The sequence below is a fragment of the Gouania willdenowi genome, chromosome 11 (genome assembly GCF_900634775.1).
Source record: "Gouania willdenowi chromosome 11, fGouWil2.1, whole genome shotgun sequence".
Lineage (NCBI taxonomy): Eukaryota > Metazoa > Chordata > Actinopteri > Blenniiformes > Gobiesocidae > Gouania > Gouania willdenowi.
Window position 1 is genome coordinate 23,276,821 of NC_041054.1, and position 17,332 is coordinate 23,294,152.

General features: G+C 38.0%; 1 protein-coding gene across 2 annotated transcripts in view; it reads left to right on the forward strand.

Moving 5' to 3' along the window:
• The window catches only part of trappc9 (trafficking protein particle complex subunit 9), a 312,616-nt gene that overhangs the window by 158,025 nt on the left and 137,259 nt on the right, over nucleotides 1–17,332 (forward strand). For both annotated transcript variants that reach the window (XM_028461358.1, XM_028461359.1), the window contains one exon: nucleotides 4,393–4,503. In XM_028461358.1, the coding sequence (XP_028317159.1) occupies nucleotides 4,393–4,503 (111 nt within the window). The remainder of the gene's footprint in view (nucleotides 1–4,392; nucleotides 4,504–17,332) is intronic.

Consider the following 17,332-nt stretch of genomic DNA (forward strand, 5'->3'; position numbering starts at 1 on the left):
CAATGCGCTTATCAAAATATAAAATTCCTAATAAGAAAGAAAAAACCCAACAAGATCCACATGAACAAGCATTTAGCGACAGTGGGAAGAAGCAACTCCCTTTTAACAGAAGAAATCTCCAGCAGAACCAGGTTCAGAGGTGGCAGCCATCTGCTGTGACTGGTTGGGGTTAGTGGACAGAAGGACCAACAGAACAGAATAGATATATAGAACATCAGAGTGTCCCAGACTAGTTGACCCATTAACCACAGATCAGGAACTGCCATCATCAGCTTCACAACACCTGAAATAGAGAAGACAGAGCAGGGCAAGGAGAAGGCACTGACTGCAGGGAAACATGATACAGTATTATTTAGTCAGTCTGCCTTGGCCTTGGGCCTCACTCCCATTGGCCTAGTCAATACGTATTATAAAAGTGACAAATCTCTTCCCGTTTATTTGTAAGCTAACAGCGACTCCAAGGTTTGTAAATGCGACCGTTCACAGACGAGCCCATGTCCACTCTTGTGGTTATGTTTTGTTATGATTCAGTCCTGCTTATGCAGACTGTAAATCATAACCAGCTACATCAGAATTTGAATCTCTTCCTCTTTATTGAACCAGAAAATTTACGGGTGAGCCCATATTCGCTCTAGCAACCCTAACCCTAACCCACAACATACATTATTGGAGTGAACCTAGCACCTATTTCTATTCTTTACATACCTCAATACTTCTCATTAATCTTTTTGTTATCTCTTGTCACTGCTCACCTGGCAGAGCTCAAAACATTTGTAAAATCCATCCTCCAATCCATGATCAATCAGAATATTATTTAAAACATCTATTTAACACAAGGCTCCTTTTGGAAATTCATTAGCATGTATATACCTTAAAGTTTAATCTGATTTTAAGAGTTGTGTCTGACAGTCATCCCTTTTAACTTTATTGTTGCCATAAATAAGTCAAATAAGTTATTGATTGAACTCTGAATCCAATAATGCAAATTCGGGCTACAAAATTTTCTGCTGTAGATTGCAAAATCTGCATTTATTGATCGTGATTTGCCGACGTGACATGGCTGTGGGCGATATCTGACTGATCTTTGCATTTTTGGTTCTTTACGTTGTGTGTGGTACTGCCACTAGCCGTTAGCTTGTTGTAGTAATGCACTAATCATCCCACTTCACACAACAAGCTGTCAAGGGTTTATTTTCCTTTGTGTATAGATTGTGAGCCTCTCAAACCATAGTCGTTTTCCTTTTATTTTATTTTTTTTATATATCATTCTGTTTTCATACTTTCTGGCCTCGGGCCTCATAGTGTTGTTAGGGTTTCTAAACAAGACATCTGGTTTGTTTGGCTTTCATTTACCCTGCTTTATGATGGTACTAGCTCCAAACGATGATTTTGTCAAATAAGACTTTGGGTTGGGCAGCTATGTCCAAAAACGAATTTTATGTTTTAATGTTCCAATGCACACAGGGGGGTAGTCCAATTAGGTGAACTTGTGTTTATAGTAACTAGACTTTTCCCTGCAAATCCGCTGAACACATTCTCAACCCCATTAAGTGTACTTAATGCAGAAGTGATTAGATTTTGTCAATAAATACTTTGTAATGTTAAGAAAAATTAGCAAGTTTGATACAACATTTTTGTGAACAGTTTAGCTTTAGGTCTGACCAAGGTGACCATTATCAAACATAAAGCTGCAGTATGTAAGTTTGTTTTTCAAAAGTCTACAATCATCTTTGAGCATATTGTAATCCATAGTGTTCTGAGTGGAAAATTAATCTCTTCTCCTGGCCCTGTAAATGAGCTTTAGAAATCCAAGAGCGTGACACTGGACTTCAGCCAATTAAAGACCTTTCTACCAACTGAGTGATCTATGAGCTGTTTTAGCATTACTATTGGCTGCTCGTCAAAAGTCTATGCTCGCTCACAATCTGAGAATAGGGAAAGTGCAAAGGCAGATTTTCCAGCAGAAGTCTCTAACGTGGCTTTTGGAACAGCGACTACACAGCACAGCAAGAGAAAAAAGGCAGGACAAGGTGGAGAAGCAACAGAATAAAGGCACTAACGTGTTCAGGAGTAACGGAGGTCCCTCGGACTCTGTATGTGCAGCGGACTGTGCGCGACCCGCTTTCAGTTTGTGCTCAGTCTGCCCCACATACCGAGTCAGAGAGAGAACAGATGAGATAAATCACTTGTAAACCTAAGAAAAACTTTATCCAAGATGAAGAGAACAGACACAATTCATTTGCAGTGTGGATGTGGAGTGTCTGATCAGCTGGGATCAGGAGGTGGACGAGCGGCTGTGAGCCTTTTACTGTCCCTACAGCAGGGACTTTCATGTCTCTAAAGCATCATACAAATGTCTAATAACACAAGACAAAGTCCCTACATTTGTTACTAGTCTCTAAAACGGTTGCAAAGAGTTCCACAGTGTGCGCGTGCACGCAAGCGTTCACAAAAAGACAGATTAGTTTCATTCAGGAGGGGAGGGGGGAGCGTGGAGCGTCTCACGATTCAACATACAGCAGTTTTAAGTGAAGATTAACAGTTGGAAACCGTGCTGGCAGTTTAACACTAACCTCTATGCCCTATGTTCTGATTTGGCCAAATACCTCAAATTTGTTTTATTTGCACAAGATTCAGCTTTAGTCCCTAGTCATCCTGTGGCATTCTCTGAGTCATTAGAGGAAGCCCCCATTGCTCAAGATATTTAGAGGCCAACAATTATATGTTTTTAATGTTCAGCTTTTATTATCAGTAATAAATCCATGCTTTTCCTGCCCGTATACGTGTCTTATTACTGGGCTGATTGATTACCTTGGATAAACCGTCAAGAACTCCATTAATCAATACCTTAGTACTTTCACACAGTTTATCAGGTCTGCCATCAAAGACAACAACACAATTAAAGAAACACTAATGGGACATAAAACGTATGTTTTGGGTAATTACTCCTGACGTTCATTTTGGAATTTAGGCAGCTCAACTATTTTGTTAAGAATACCTGTGTATTGTCTCTGAGTTATCAGCTTTGGTTTTCTTCACTGGTTAAATCCCACTTAGCGCGTGTGTAATTTGTTTGTGCTGTTTGGGATAAACTTCAGTGTTTTGGGCATTAGGAGAACAGAAGGAAATATAATTACTGCACCAAACAATAATTACAGACCTACAAAGGATATTCTCTAGAAAACGTAAGATAACACTTTACTTGAAGGCTGTCAATATTATGACATGACATCTGTCATTAGCAAGGTAAGGGTTGTTTGGCACGGCACACATGGGTTTCTATTTGCATGGCTTTTTGTTTCCAGGTTAAAGCACAGTATACATATTTTCCCCTCATATTCTCTGTGGAAGATATAAGACGGCTGTGATTAATCACAATGAGCTACACCTCTGATCAATCGAGACAGAGTCCCTCCCTGAATCACCATCCAACTGATGCTCTTTGCCTGACATTATTCAATTTAATTCAATTCAACTTTATTTATATAGCGCAAATTACAACAAAGTTATCTCAAAGTGCTTTACAAAATATAGTCTATAGTAAGAAAGAAAGAAAGAACCCAACAAGATTCTTTCTTTCATGCTCCAATCACAGTCTTTGGTTGTGGTGCGATCAATGTCCTGTACTGCAGGACAAAGAACAACAATAAAGGATTTGTCTGAGTATGTGAACCACATGCTGAAAACGTGACTTGTTGCATACATGAGGAAAATGGCAAATAATCTAAATACTGTTTTGGAAATAATAAAATAATAAAACGCGTTTTATTACTTGTTACTAAGTAACCATTATCTATGATTAAAGGTGTGGCAGTTCTAAGGTGAAAACATCTGCCAGCACTTGGTATTCTTATGACATAAAAGATAATGTTATTAATAAGACTAAACATTTTACAAAAACATAAAAAAGGATATAACATAGTACTGCACCAGTGTTTAAGGTTTTCCAACAAAGGATAGAATTAGCAACAGTGCCGACTGAAATCATTAGTTAATCTGCTCTCAATTTGTAATATAAAGTGTTTTCATCCGTTATTACTGAGCATTGAAAGAAAACTCTTCTTAGGGAGTTGAAATTAACTCCAACATGACCTTTCTTGTCTTGTTCTTAATCTTAAATTGATCCTGGATGAGGAAAGCAGGCCTGAGATGAAGTGGAGACGACTAGCAGGCACTGCACACACTATAAACAGCCAGCGTTGCTTTGTTGCTTCGTCATACTATTGTCTGCTCTTGATGTAATGCTTTTATACATTTTGTGCTGTGTTAAAAAAAACAAGTGTATGGATGCAGGTTAAATTATTTCTTCAAAATAAGGCAGGGAGACTGTGACAACAACACAAACCTTTGAGCAAAAATAATCCTAAATTGTCCTCATTTCTGTGTTAACAGCACCCGTCAGTGTCACCTTCTGCTTGACATCTTCAACCCAACGGAGCATGAGCTCACAGTCAGTGCCAAGAACAACCAGGAACTGGTCCTCCATGCCAGCGAATGCCAGAGGTGAGTAGAAACATATTAATTGTACCGCCTGATATTCTGAAAGACTTCCTCCAGTATAACTGTATCGACCAGTGGTCAGCAACAACGGTGCTCGTGGGCACCAGGTAGCCCGTATGGACCAGGTGAGTGGTCCACAGGAGCTCTAGTCACCAATGAGCTCCATCTAAAATCTGATTTACCTTCTAGGATTCAAACTCACAAACATAAATACAAATGAGAGATGTGGTTATTAAAGTCAAATACTGCTTTTTGTATTACATTAACCGTCTTTAAATGTTTATTTTTACAGAAACATTGTGACAAATGTTTTTACAGTAAAAACCCCATGTTGGGGTTGCCTGAAATTTCTGAAAAATTAAAATAGATTTTTGAAATTTTGTAATTATTGTTCCTTTTTTTTTTTTTTAAATTAAAAAACATATATTAAACAATTGTACTTCTATATTTTCACTTTGTGAAATATAAATCTTGTTAAACGAAAATGCAAAATGCAGTCAAAAACGTATTCTTCTTTGGGGTTGCAAGATATTCCAGAAATCAAAATGGGGTCACGATCCAAAAAAACCCATGGGAACCACTGCATTAAATACTGTTTTCAACTTATTTACAAAATGAGGTTCTTTAAAATGTGTTATCACTCGTTCATTCCATCATTATGCTCTATAGTGTGTGTATATATACGTATATATATATATATGTATATGTATGTGTATATATATATATATATATATGAGTAGTTTTCTAAGCAAAATGTTGCAGTCAGACAAAGTGGGGGGGACTTGGATTCAGAAATAAAAAGAAAGGGGGTACATTATCTGAAACCTTGTACATTACGCAGCTTTTATGACAGAGTCTGTGTTTATTCCTTCACACGTCCTCTCGTTTTGGGGGCCTTTCAGGTGATGTATAAGAAAACTTGAGATATTTTCTCTTCTCTGGGAATCTTTGTGTTCCACGTATTAGAGACAATATGTGATTCTTTCTCTGAGACTGTCAATTAACCAGTCCCACATGTTTTGGTTATCTTAGCACATGAGCTGAGCTGGGTTAAAGTTTGTCCTATTGGTATCTTATCCTATTCTTATCTTCAGGTAATTGCTATGTATGATGTATATTGTACATAACAATTCATGTTTTAGCCTCCTCTGATACCGGGGTGTCTGCCAGGGTTGGGGTCAATTATAATTGTAACAGCGTATTGATAAGTAATTACAAGTACTAGTACAGTGCCCGTCGGAAGTATGCATTCATATCGTGGGTGCTTAAGGAGAGTTGTCAATTACGGGCATAATAATAACATACTCTGTAGCATTATTAAGGGGTATATTTACAGGTGCAAAGTAAAATAATGTGTGCAATTTCCCTGGTTTAATTCTATGAGACGTGTATAATGAATGTGATGGTTTTTTTACTCATTTTTATATTTTTTGTTTTAATTATTGTTTGTTGTTGCCATTGTAGTGTTATTCTGGAGTCATTTTGTGTATTTTTTTATGTAGTTTTGTGCATTTCTGTTGTCATTTTAGTGTATTTTTAGTATAAATATTTAGTTTTGTGTATATTGAGTCATTTTCATATTTGTGTTGTTGTTTGGTGTATTTTTCTGTAATATATGTTTTTTGGAGTCATTTTGTGTGTTTTTGGAGCCTTTTGTATATTTTTGTGCATTTCTGTTGTCGTTTTGTGTACTTCCTGTATAAATATTGTTTCGTTTTTTGTTTTACATCATTTGTGCATTTTTTTGTATAATTATTGTTTTTTGTTGCATTTGTAGTGTGATTCTGGAGTCATTTTGTGTATTTTTTTATGTAGTTTTTTGCATTTCTGTTGTCATTTTAGTGTATTTTTAGTATAAATATTTAGTTTTGTGTATTTTGAGTCATTTTCATATTTTTGTTTGGTGTGTGTTGGGGGGGGAGTCTTCTCTACTTCTCTATTGTCAGTAGTTAGGTGTAGTGGCAGGTGTGACGTTAGAGAAGCTGCAGTAATCAGGTGACCTTCACTATGTAACAACATGTAAACACTTAGATCTGACTCAGAGCGTTACACTACAGTCAATACCACCACCCTATGGACGGGTGTCGTGACACAGACTAACCGGACTAAATGGTGGTCCGTTATTCACTCAACACTCACATACCTGCACGCATGTCACTCGTAGACGGTGATCAATAGTGAAGCCCACCTGATCGATGTGTGTGTGTGAGAGACTCTCTACCTGAGACTCTAATCTCCTCCGTTGGTTCAGAAAATAAATGTTTTGAAACGGTATTACCAAATAAAGAACAGTAAAAAGTATGTTTCCTCAAAAGAGAAGTTCACGGGAGCTCACTACCACGCTACGGACGTGTGTCGTGACACAGACTGTAACCGGACTAAATGGTGGTCCGTTATACAACTTCCGGGCTAGCGCCCCCTCACACCCTGATGTCAAAAGCTGGATAGGTTTCATTTTGGGGCCGTCCAGAAGTGAAATAATATTAAAATAAACATTTTGAAATGACCAAATGACTCCAAAATAACAGATACACACAGTCGGGGTGTTTGGAACCCGTCGAGCGCGTTTCAGGTCGAACTGGCACCGCGTCTGGGAGATATTTGCTCCACACACACACTCACTCACACACACACACACACACACACACAGACCTCCCTTGAATTATAGTATAGATGCCGTAATTATAATTGTAACTGTAATTGAAAACATCTGTTGCTGCTGTAATCATAATTTAATTGTAATTGAGCTCAGATAATTGACTTTGTAATTGTAATTGGTATTGAAATTGTATAACTACTACAATTCAAACAGAGTTTTATGGCTTATACATGTGCAGTTAACAACTTTCAAAATATGTTTTATATCAAGTTTTCCAACTACATTTCAGTATAACTTTTTTTTTTTTAAATACATTGAAATTCAGGGGCATATTGACAGAAAAAGGCTCAGACACCCACACCAAAGACATTAATACCAATATTTATGATGGATAAAGAAGCTTAACATGGTAATCAAGAGATTAAAAACTAATTAGGTGATAGATAATATTTTTTAGTTTTAGTTATGTGTCAAAACCGACTCGTTATCATAAGAGATGCTAACAGAAAGCTAACACAAGAAGAAGGTTTTAGGGGGCTATTTATTAAAGGCTCAGGAAGTGTGATTACCGTAATTGAATTTGAACTTTAGTAATTGAGAATCGACTTTCAGGAGAAAAATAATAGTAATTTTTATTGTAATTTGAAAAAAATGGCACTCACCATAATCAGTATTTAGTTGTAATTGAACATGGATAATTGAGGACGTAATTGTAATTGAAAAATGTAATTTACCCCTACCCTGGTGTCTGCTGCTGCTGCAGTGCATTGTCTAAATGTGACTTACATGTATAAATAAAGGTTTTAAATTAATAAGTCAAAGTTACTCTCTCCCCAAAAACAGCTGGTGGAGTAAAAATTATCAATTCATGACTTCACTAGTCAAGTGTAATACTGTCATGGATGGAGCTGTAGACTTTAAACATAACCAAGGCTTTAAATTAACACCTGTCAACCTGCCAATTGTGGGTAAAAATTAACTTTGGCAATATTTATTTATTTATTTTATTTTTTATTTATTTATTTGATAGGGACAATGCACATTAATGAACATCTGCATTGAAACAACAAGAACAGACTTAAACGTGCCGGATTATAGCCACAGGGCTAATTTACATCTATAGTCCCTAGGCAGATGACAGAAATACAGAAAATACAACAAACAATATAACAGAAATGAATAAGTACAAGAAAAGCAAAAGAAGAGTCACTTAATGCGCTCAAGACTGGTTCGCTTTAAGGCAGGTGTCCACTGTGCGATTTTTGGCCCCTTTTTAGCTGATTTTCGACTCATGCATCTATTTCGTGGGATCGTGGGAGTCTCAACTAAATCCTGTTTCTTGAATTGTGAACGAACTCCCAATCATCAATCATGTGGTTGTAAGGAAATCAAACATGTTTGAAATCTAGTCGCTCCTCGTGAGGATATCTCACAGTTGAAGCAGTGCCATGGACCGACTTACCTTAAACACTTAAACTGCACATGCGAGAACACCGTAGGACCGCTGTAAAATTGACGGACTGTACTACCCACATCTGTCCAGCCAGTTCCTGGTCCATCACATTGCTGTCTTTTTTTTAAAGCTTTTTTTAGCTGAAATTTGCAAGTGTCTCTCCACTTCTGGGTTCTTCTTCTTCAGTTTTAATGGTGACGCTTTCTGGTGGTGACACAGTTCTTCTTCTTCTAATTAGTACGTTGTAGCTCGGTACAACGATTCAAAAAATCGCACAGTGTATCCCAGCCTTTAAGCCACATTTTGAGTTTGGTTTTAAATATAGGAAATATGGGACATTCCTTAACAGTGAGGGGGAGACTGTTCCATAACCTACAGGCCTTCACAGACAGAGCATTTTGTCCAAAGGCTGTTCTGAAAGGCACCTCACAGTCACATCTAGAGGAGGCCCGTGTCCTAGCAACACGGTGAGTCTTTTTTCTAAAGAAGTCCGACAGGGGAGGTGGGGCTAATCATTTAACACTTTGTAAACAATACATGCATATTTAAAATGTTTAAAATTCTCTAGGCTCAATAGATTGTTTTTGTATAATATTGCAAATATGGAAGGACATTGGCTTTTTATCAAAGACTTTTAAGGCCATTTTATTGAGCGATTATATTGATTTGAGTGTGTTCACACCAGTTAACTCACTCAGTGCCCCCGACGAGATATCTCGTCATTTCAAATCCAAACGCTCAGCACCATTGACGAGAAACTCGTCATTTGTGTTTTTTTCACGGGGATTACTAGAAAACACCCTGGCGGAGGTCCCTCATCAATATCTAAGCTGTGGGGTGTTGTAGTGACCAACTGTGCCCTGACGATGGCAGCGGTACACCTTTAGATGAGAGATTAGCCACTAATGCTACCATTAGCTTGCGTGTAGGGAGGAAGAGGAAGTTACGTCTGTGTGCAGACTGATGGGAGGGAAAGTTGGAGGAACGCCAAAATACAGTAAGAAATCCATTCAACTCTGACAGACGGACATTCTGTGGGTCTTTAAAATCAGTCAAAATGCTCAAAAATGGCTGGCACTGAGGGGGGTAGAAAATTTGAAAATGGCTGGCACTGAATGAGTTAATGACCAACTTGTAAAACAATATGCAGTAGGTGATAAAATCATAGAATGTAAAAACACATTGGCAGCCCCAAATGGTATGAATTGACGAATTTGTTTAAAATTTTATAGATTCAATTTGACTTTATTCAACAATCTTTTTACATGATTTCTACAACTTAATGCGGAGTCAAGGGTCACACCAAGGTACTTAAATTCCGAGACAATTTCTAATTCTTCTCTTAAAAATACACCAGATAGTTTTTGTTGTTGTGAGACTGTTTAGTGAACATCATACAAACAGTGTTTTTTGTATTGAGTTGCAGGCAGGATTTAAAAAGCCATTCATTTACAGGAACCAGAGCGAAGGTCAGGATGGCAGAAGCCTCTTGAATATTTTTTGCACTTGTGTAGAGGAGTGCGTCATCAGCATACATTTGAAATTCAACATCAACACAAGTGTTAGGAAGGTCATTTATTTATAAAGAAGAAAGTAATAAGGGACCAAGTATTGCCCTTTGAGGTACACCAACGGGGACGTCAAGGACAGACAATTTTACACTGTGAATTTTAACACACTGTTTCCTTGAGTCCAAATAAGATTGTATCCATTGAATAGCATTTAAGAAGTTGAAATATGTTAGATTAGATAATAAAATGTCATGATTGACAGAGTGAAATGCTTTTTTTTAAGATCTAAAAACAGCACCAACACAAGCATTATTATCCAAATTACTTTTTACTTTTTCTACAAACATACTGTTGGCAAATTCAATAGAGTGATTGGATAGGATGCAAGGGGGAGGTGGCTTTATTTAGATGTTGCAATTGGTGCAGAGACGTACAGTAGCTGTAATAATAGACAACACAAACCTTGTGTCCATGATTGGACTTCGTTCTACGGTGCTTTACGTGTGCTGCAGCCATTAAAGGAAATAATAAAACCCTGGTCATTTTTGGGAAGCGCACGTCAGGTTATGGCATACGGGTCTGCATTGATGCAGAGGTTTACCTGCAACTGGTAGCATTATTTATACTTTAGAATCCCTTGTGCATATTTGTTGCAGACAATATTTTATACCCTTCATTAGCCATGTCCTTCAGTGTGTCTTCTGGTGTCTTTTTTCTCACACTGAACAAGCCTTCACTTACCACCCTATGCTGCCTTTCATTGTGTTTGTCATTAACCTCAGCTTCTCTCTGGCTCAGTTCCTTGTTTGGCAGGAAAGTGGCAAATTATGATTCTGTCGCACTGTCCCCTCCTGTGCATCCCTGGTCACGAGCAGTGCTACAGTGGTGACTCATCCAAAGATATTATTTGAGAGGAATTAGGTGGTGGAAAAGACATGTTCAACAGAGCACAACAGCTCATCCCTCATGTGTGCCAGATAATCTCACCACAAAATAACTTTATTTTGTCTCTTCAAGTTCACTTCGTAAAAATAAACTGAATTTTATAATTATTTGCAAAATTGCATTAAATTAATATTAACATCGTGTACCCTTTAAAATGTTTCCAGTTCCTGGCTCTGCAAAGGTTTGGACTTTAAGGTCCATGGACCCGATGACACTACTGTAGTGACGCTAGGGTTGATAACAATAAAGTTGAGGAATCAGGTGATCAGTGAGTTTTTAGTTGCACAGTGTGAGCAGAGCAGAGATGTCGACTGAAGCCAGGCCATATTTTCCCCTTTCACCCAACAAACAAATGGATCTCACCTAGACAGTAAAAAACAAACAAACAGGGAAATAAAATAAAATCAGAAATCTTACCTTAACGTCTTCAAACACAGCCTACTGCAGGGGTCACCAACATGGTGTCCGTGGGCACCAGGTAGCCCACATAAACAATGTGAGGTGCCCTCAGGTATGATCTGGATCTCCATCTAAAAGGATTCAAACCCATACAAATAAATACAGATGACGGGTGTAGTCAGTGCCTTAGTAGAGTTATTATCAAATTATTAAATTAATCATCTTTAAGTGTTTATTTTCACTGAAACATTTTATACTAGTTTTAATATAAAACTGGTTCCTGTATATAATAAATTATGCTACTTTAAATATGATGAAAATTAAGAAAATATACTACATTTTACTAAGAACTGTGTAATGGCCAACCAGGTAATGGGTTATTTTTTTAATTTCTCACTTTTTGATTAATTAATATTGCATTCTGCAAAGGCAGAGTTGAAAGTAGAGAAAAATATTAACTGGCTTGAACGTATGTTTTTTTTCTGTGACGTAGCCAACCAAAGAGATGGAATTTTACCATCTTTCTAGTTTCTGATGTGTTTGTGAGGCTGTAGATTTCAAGGTTTTATTTTTTGTTCAAGTTTACTATAAAGAAAATTAATAAATCCATATAAAAACTCATTAAATGCTTTTATTTTGGTTAGTTTGTCTTTGTTTTATTTTTTTTATTACATTGAATTGCTGTGCAGCCTGTCAGGATGGGCTTCTCAGTAAGGATTAGACTTGTTTAGGCGTCCACACGGTCCAGTTTTACACAATAAATTGATAGTGTATGAATTTCTTTGATATGACGACATGTTTGTCATACTTCACCTCACTGTGCTCCTTGGAGAAGAGATTTCTGAAGCTGGGTTCGTTGAGTCAGTCTCGGGGATTTGGCAGGAGTCAAGAGTGACACAGTACACTTAAACTAAATTAATTTTATGATCAACTCATTTATTCAAACATAAATCACGATAATGTTCACTTTAAAATGTAAGCATTCATGAAAAATAATAATACTTTATAAAATCAAATGAAAAACATCAGAGCAGGCTTACGTGTGTGTCCTAATAGAATATGTATTGAAGAAAACATATTTTATTTTCCCAGTTATGAAGGGTTCTGTTAATGCACTGATGACACTATCAGGGTTCAGTACTATTGTTTTTATTCAATACAGGGATGTCATGCAGATGCATTTTTAATTCAGTCTTCATCAGCACATGATTAAAACAAGTAAAAACAGGTGCTTACGTGCTGTGTGAGAGAGATCATGTGACCATCACGTGACCAAAAAGCATAAAAACATACATAGACAGGCAAGCATTAAACAATGGATATTGTTAAGAGCTATTTTTTATTAATTATTTAGATATGTTTATCATTATAACAAGATTATACACCGCATTGTAGACCAAGTAGTTCATATTAATGTGTAATTTTTATCACTACATTTTTTATATTTGTCATTGTAGATTAATTCATTAATACTGTGTGATTTCTTTGGAAAGATTTATATAAAACAATATGGCACAAGTCATATCTCTCTTAAGGGGGACATGGGTTGGGAACCGGAAGGTCGCCGGTTCAAGTCCCAGTATGGACCAAAAGAACAGAAGTTGTTCTGGTAGCTGGAGAGGTGCTCTTGAGCAAGGGAGCAACACTGCTCCCTTCTTTGTAAAGCGACTTTGAGTACCCAGAAAAGCGCTATATAAGTTGATGTATAATAATAATAATAATCACATTTTATTATTATTATTTTTTACAACTAAAGTTGATGCTAAAGAACCATTTTGTTAATGAAGGGGCAAATCCATTCAAACCTGTTGTACCTTATTAAAACAGCTAAATAGACTAAACAGAATTTTAAAATCACAATTTGCGATGAGTCGTGTTTTAGTACAGACAGTCGTTTGGATTTTAATTGGCTTCTGCTGCTGGCCCTTTTTCCTATGTATGAAGCAATTAAAATGACAGCTCAGCAATATTAAATGTTTCAATGACACTGGGAAAAACCAATGTACATTCACTCACAGACTTCATTATATTTTAAAGGGTACCTGTCGTGTATTATAATTGCAAGCTCTAGGTACAATACTAGAGGTTTAGTTGGGTCACTTCCTTTAGAAGTTCCTGTAGAGTCGCTAGAAGGAGAAAGAAGCTCAGATGCTTGCAGTGACGTCTGGCTGTTGCCAGGTAATAAGCAGGTATTAAGTTGCTTTAATTTCCTCCCAGAAAGTCCCCCAGTAAGTTCGCTCACTGCCAGGAGTGGACTGGGACCAAAATTCTGCCCTGGCATTTTCTGTCCAGACCAGTCCACTACATTATCAGCAACACCATGTTGTTAAAGATGCAGTCTGCAACTTTTATAAAAGTGACTTTTTGTCATATTTGCTAAAGCTAACACTATGTAAGGACAGCTTTACATTAAACTAGTTTGTGTGAATAAAACACTCACTGAGTCCTGCAGCCTTTGGCAGATTGCCAGAATGCACCACGACCGAGCAAAAAGAACCAAACAGAGCCAGGTTTGTGTTTGATGGGCTGTCTACAGGCTCACAGTCCTGCCCCTTTCCCAGGCTGTAGTGCCGTCTTTTTTTACAGTGCATGGTCAGGAGGAGTAGAAGATTGAATTGGTGACTTTTCTGCTTGATTTACATTATGTTTGATTTGTAATTGTACACTAGAACTCTGTAGTGCATGTTGTTCATGTGCACAGCAGCCTCCTTGTGGGCTGCTGTAAGTGACACTGTGTTGTTGCTGCTGTTGCTGAGGTGTGTGCACATTGAGAGAGAGAGAAGCGCTGCAGTAATATGCTTTTAAAAGAGCATGTTATATTACTGGGATGTTGCTGTCGGACTAATGTCAGCTTGTTAGCTCCTCTGAGGGAGGGACTTTGGAAAGTTTGGAGGCAGGGAAAGAGAGCAGCAGGGAGGGAGGGGGAGAGAGGGATCTGAGAATTGCGGACTGCACCTTTAAGTCAGTGATGCTCAACATGTAATAATAATAATAATGGCTTGGATTTAAACAGGTATAGCACTTTTTTAGAGGAGACTCAAAGCGCTTTACAGAAACCATTATTCATTCACACCAGTCACTCACAGTCATACCGGTGGTGGTAAGCTACAATGTAGCCCCCAGCTGCCTTGGGGTATACTGACAGAAGCGTGGCTGCCATTTCGCGCCTATGGCCCTTCTGACCACCACCAACATTCATGCACAATTCATACAAGGCAATAAAGTGCCTTGCTTCAGGACACATAGTCAAATTATTGTTGATTTATTGGTCAATGAGGCCCATACTGAGTTTATCTAATAATTTATCTGACACATTTGATGGTAGTTATAGAGCACCTTAGAATGTTCAGAGTGCTGCTGCTAGACTTTTGACCGGTGCTCCCAGAACAGCCCACATTACCCCCATTATTTCCGGTCTTCATTGGCTTCCAGTCAATTTTTGTATTTATATTTCCCGTGCGATGCATGGTCATGGCCCTCAGTATATCACTTTCGCATTCCTTTCAGTTAAATACTCTTCTATGTTAATAAACATACACAGGGGCCACAAACAGTATGTTGTGTTCGTGTATTTGTTCTTTTTGTCTCTGGCTGAATATGAAAGTGTTATAAGTTATTATTTTCACTTTATAGAAACTTTAAAACCTTGTTGTTGACATTCCTTTAATTGCTGTTCTTTTCAGCACGTAAACATAGTTAAGACTTGTGTTTACCATGAACTTAGACCCCATCCTTTAATGTTAAATTGTGCTTTATGTTGTCCTCAAAGCACTCAACACGGTTGGATTTTTTGAATTGCTTTTTTTTTTTTTAAAGTCAATCACCAAGATGAAGGAATGCAAAGCAAAAAGCCTATATAATTAGTTTTGTTTTTTCCAGCCGGTTTTTACTGTATTCATTTTAAACCAGACCATCTTGGTTATGCAATCACCCAGATATGTTCTATCTATACTTCTCTGAAGCAAGTCTTTGGGAAAAGTAGAAGAGGCCTTCAGTTGAACTCAGAATACATAATGTTCCAGCTCCATATTTGAATTTAATATATTGCTTCTCCTGAAAATGATACAGTCTGACACAGTACGCCTCTGAGGCAAAAAATGTCAACTCTGGTAACCACAGCAGATGCATATATAGACATAACGTGCTTTTCCCTTTCTTTCCCCCCTTTAACTGACATTCCCTTTAGTGTAGGTTGTTGCCTTTGACTTCGCCAAATTGGAGTGTGGATTCTCCAGAAGACTGACAAACATACAGTATATACTGTTTATTCATTATTTGAAATTCAGCCCACATCCAGCTTATTGCTGTGTAGTTTCACCCTCTCACCCAGACATAAATGGCAAACAACTTCTATACACATGGTCAAGTTTTGTCACGATGCCAATCATTTCCTTCAAAAGTAACACACACACACACGCACACACACACGCACACACACACACACACACACAACTTTTGAAACAAATAGGGGCCACAGATGTGTGTATCTCCATCTGCTGAGCCATAATGTGGGTGCCTCACCAGCTCATCATCTCTCAACGTCAGGTGACCACGTCACTTTATATTCAGTTTCTGTTTCATGATAAATGAGGTGTCAGACAAAAAAAATGTTTCCCAAGAGCCATTATTCCTGACTCTGGATGCTGATGCCTTTAGTTCAACAAGCATTATGCCATTCATCTCTAATTCTAGAAAGGAAACAGTTTTAATTGTTTACTTCAAGCCTTTTCACAACAATGCATTTTCTCCATTCATATAATTAGTGATTGCACATTAATCCATTACTTTTCTAATATTTATTGTTGTAAATAAAACCCAAACGTCTTGTGTAAGCAGTAAAGTTTGTATGAAAGTGTTTTTACTTCATTCAGCCAAAGAGGTCAGTGATTCAGTTGACACCATTTTAGTTTTAGTTTGTCCCAGTGACCTCACTGTCACCTCCGTGGCCCGATTCGGATCTGTCCATTTAAGCCGCAAAATAAACATTTGCCATTGTTTTGCTGTAACTTTCAGTCTGTGAAAACACCAGAAATGTGTTTGAAAGTCACATTGGTAGTGTTTATGGGGAAAACACCAGGAATCATGGCAATGTCAACCATTTACACCCTTGTGGAGAGGAAAGACTCCTTTTGAAGAGGACGAACCTCCAGCAGAACCAGGCTCAGAGGCTGCAGACATCTGCTGGACTGGTTGGAGTTATGGGACAGAAAGAAGAGAACAGAACAGGATAGAGAGAAATAGCATCAGATAATCACAAACTGGTTGAACCGCGAACCACAGATAAGGAACCGCCAACTCCAGCACCAAGACACCTGAAACAGAAAAAAAGAAAGAGAGGAGGATGGGGAGAAAGCACAGACTGCAGAACGAGACATGATGCAGCCTTGACAAGGAGGCTCACAACCATGGTTAGGGAGTCGATGTAGGAAGACTACATCTGTAGTCCCGTATCCTGACCCCCATTCTACACCCACCCACATGGGAGAAGCTGAAGACAGGAGGAGAGAGCTAATGTAATAACTGAAGTGGACTTAATTATACACTTTGTTTCAGATAAGTAGGTTTTAAGTTTAACCTAAGGTGGAGAGACAACCAGTTTCCCAAGATGAGACAGGGAGATGGTTAGCAAATAATCTTTTATTTATTGATTTATTAGGCCTACACTGGGTCTTTATGAAAAAACAGCAGCTTTAAAATGAGTCGTCTTGTGTTATTTGTGCTGCACAATACATTTGTTTTGCCTTTTCTGCTTCAAAGCCTCTTAATCTTTTTTAATGTCTATTTCAGTTATCTTGAGAAAACGCAAGAGGTTGTACAAGGGGAGGACTGGCCATCTGGCATACCGGGCATCGTTCCCGTGGGCCATTGACCCCAAATGGGCCGGCCACACTCACACACACATCTTAAAACACGTCCTCACTACAC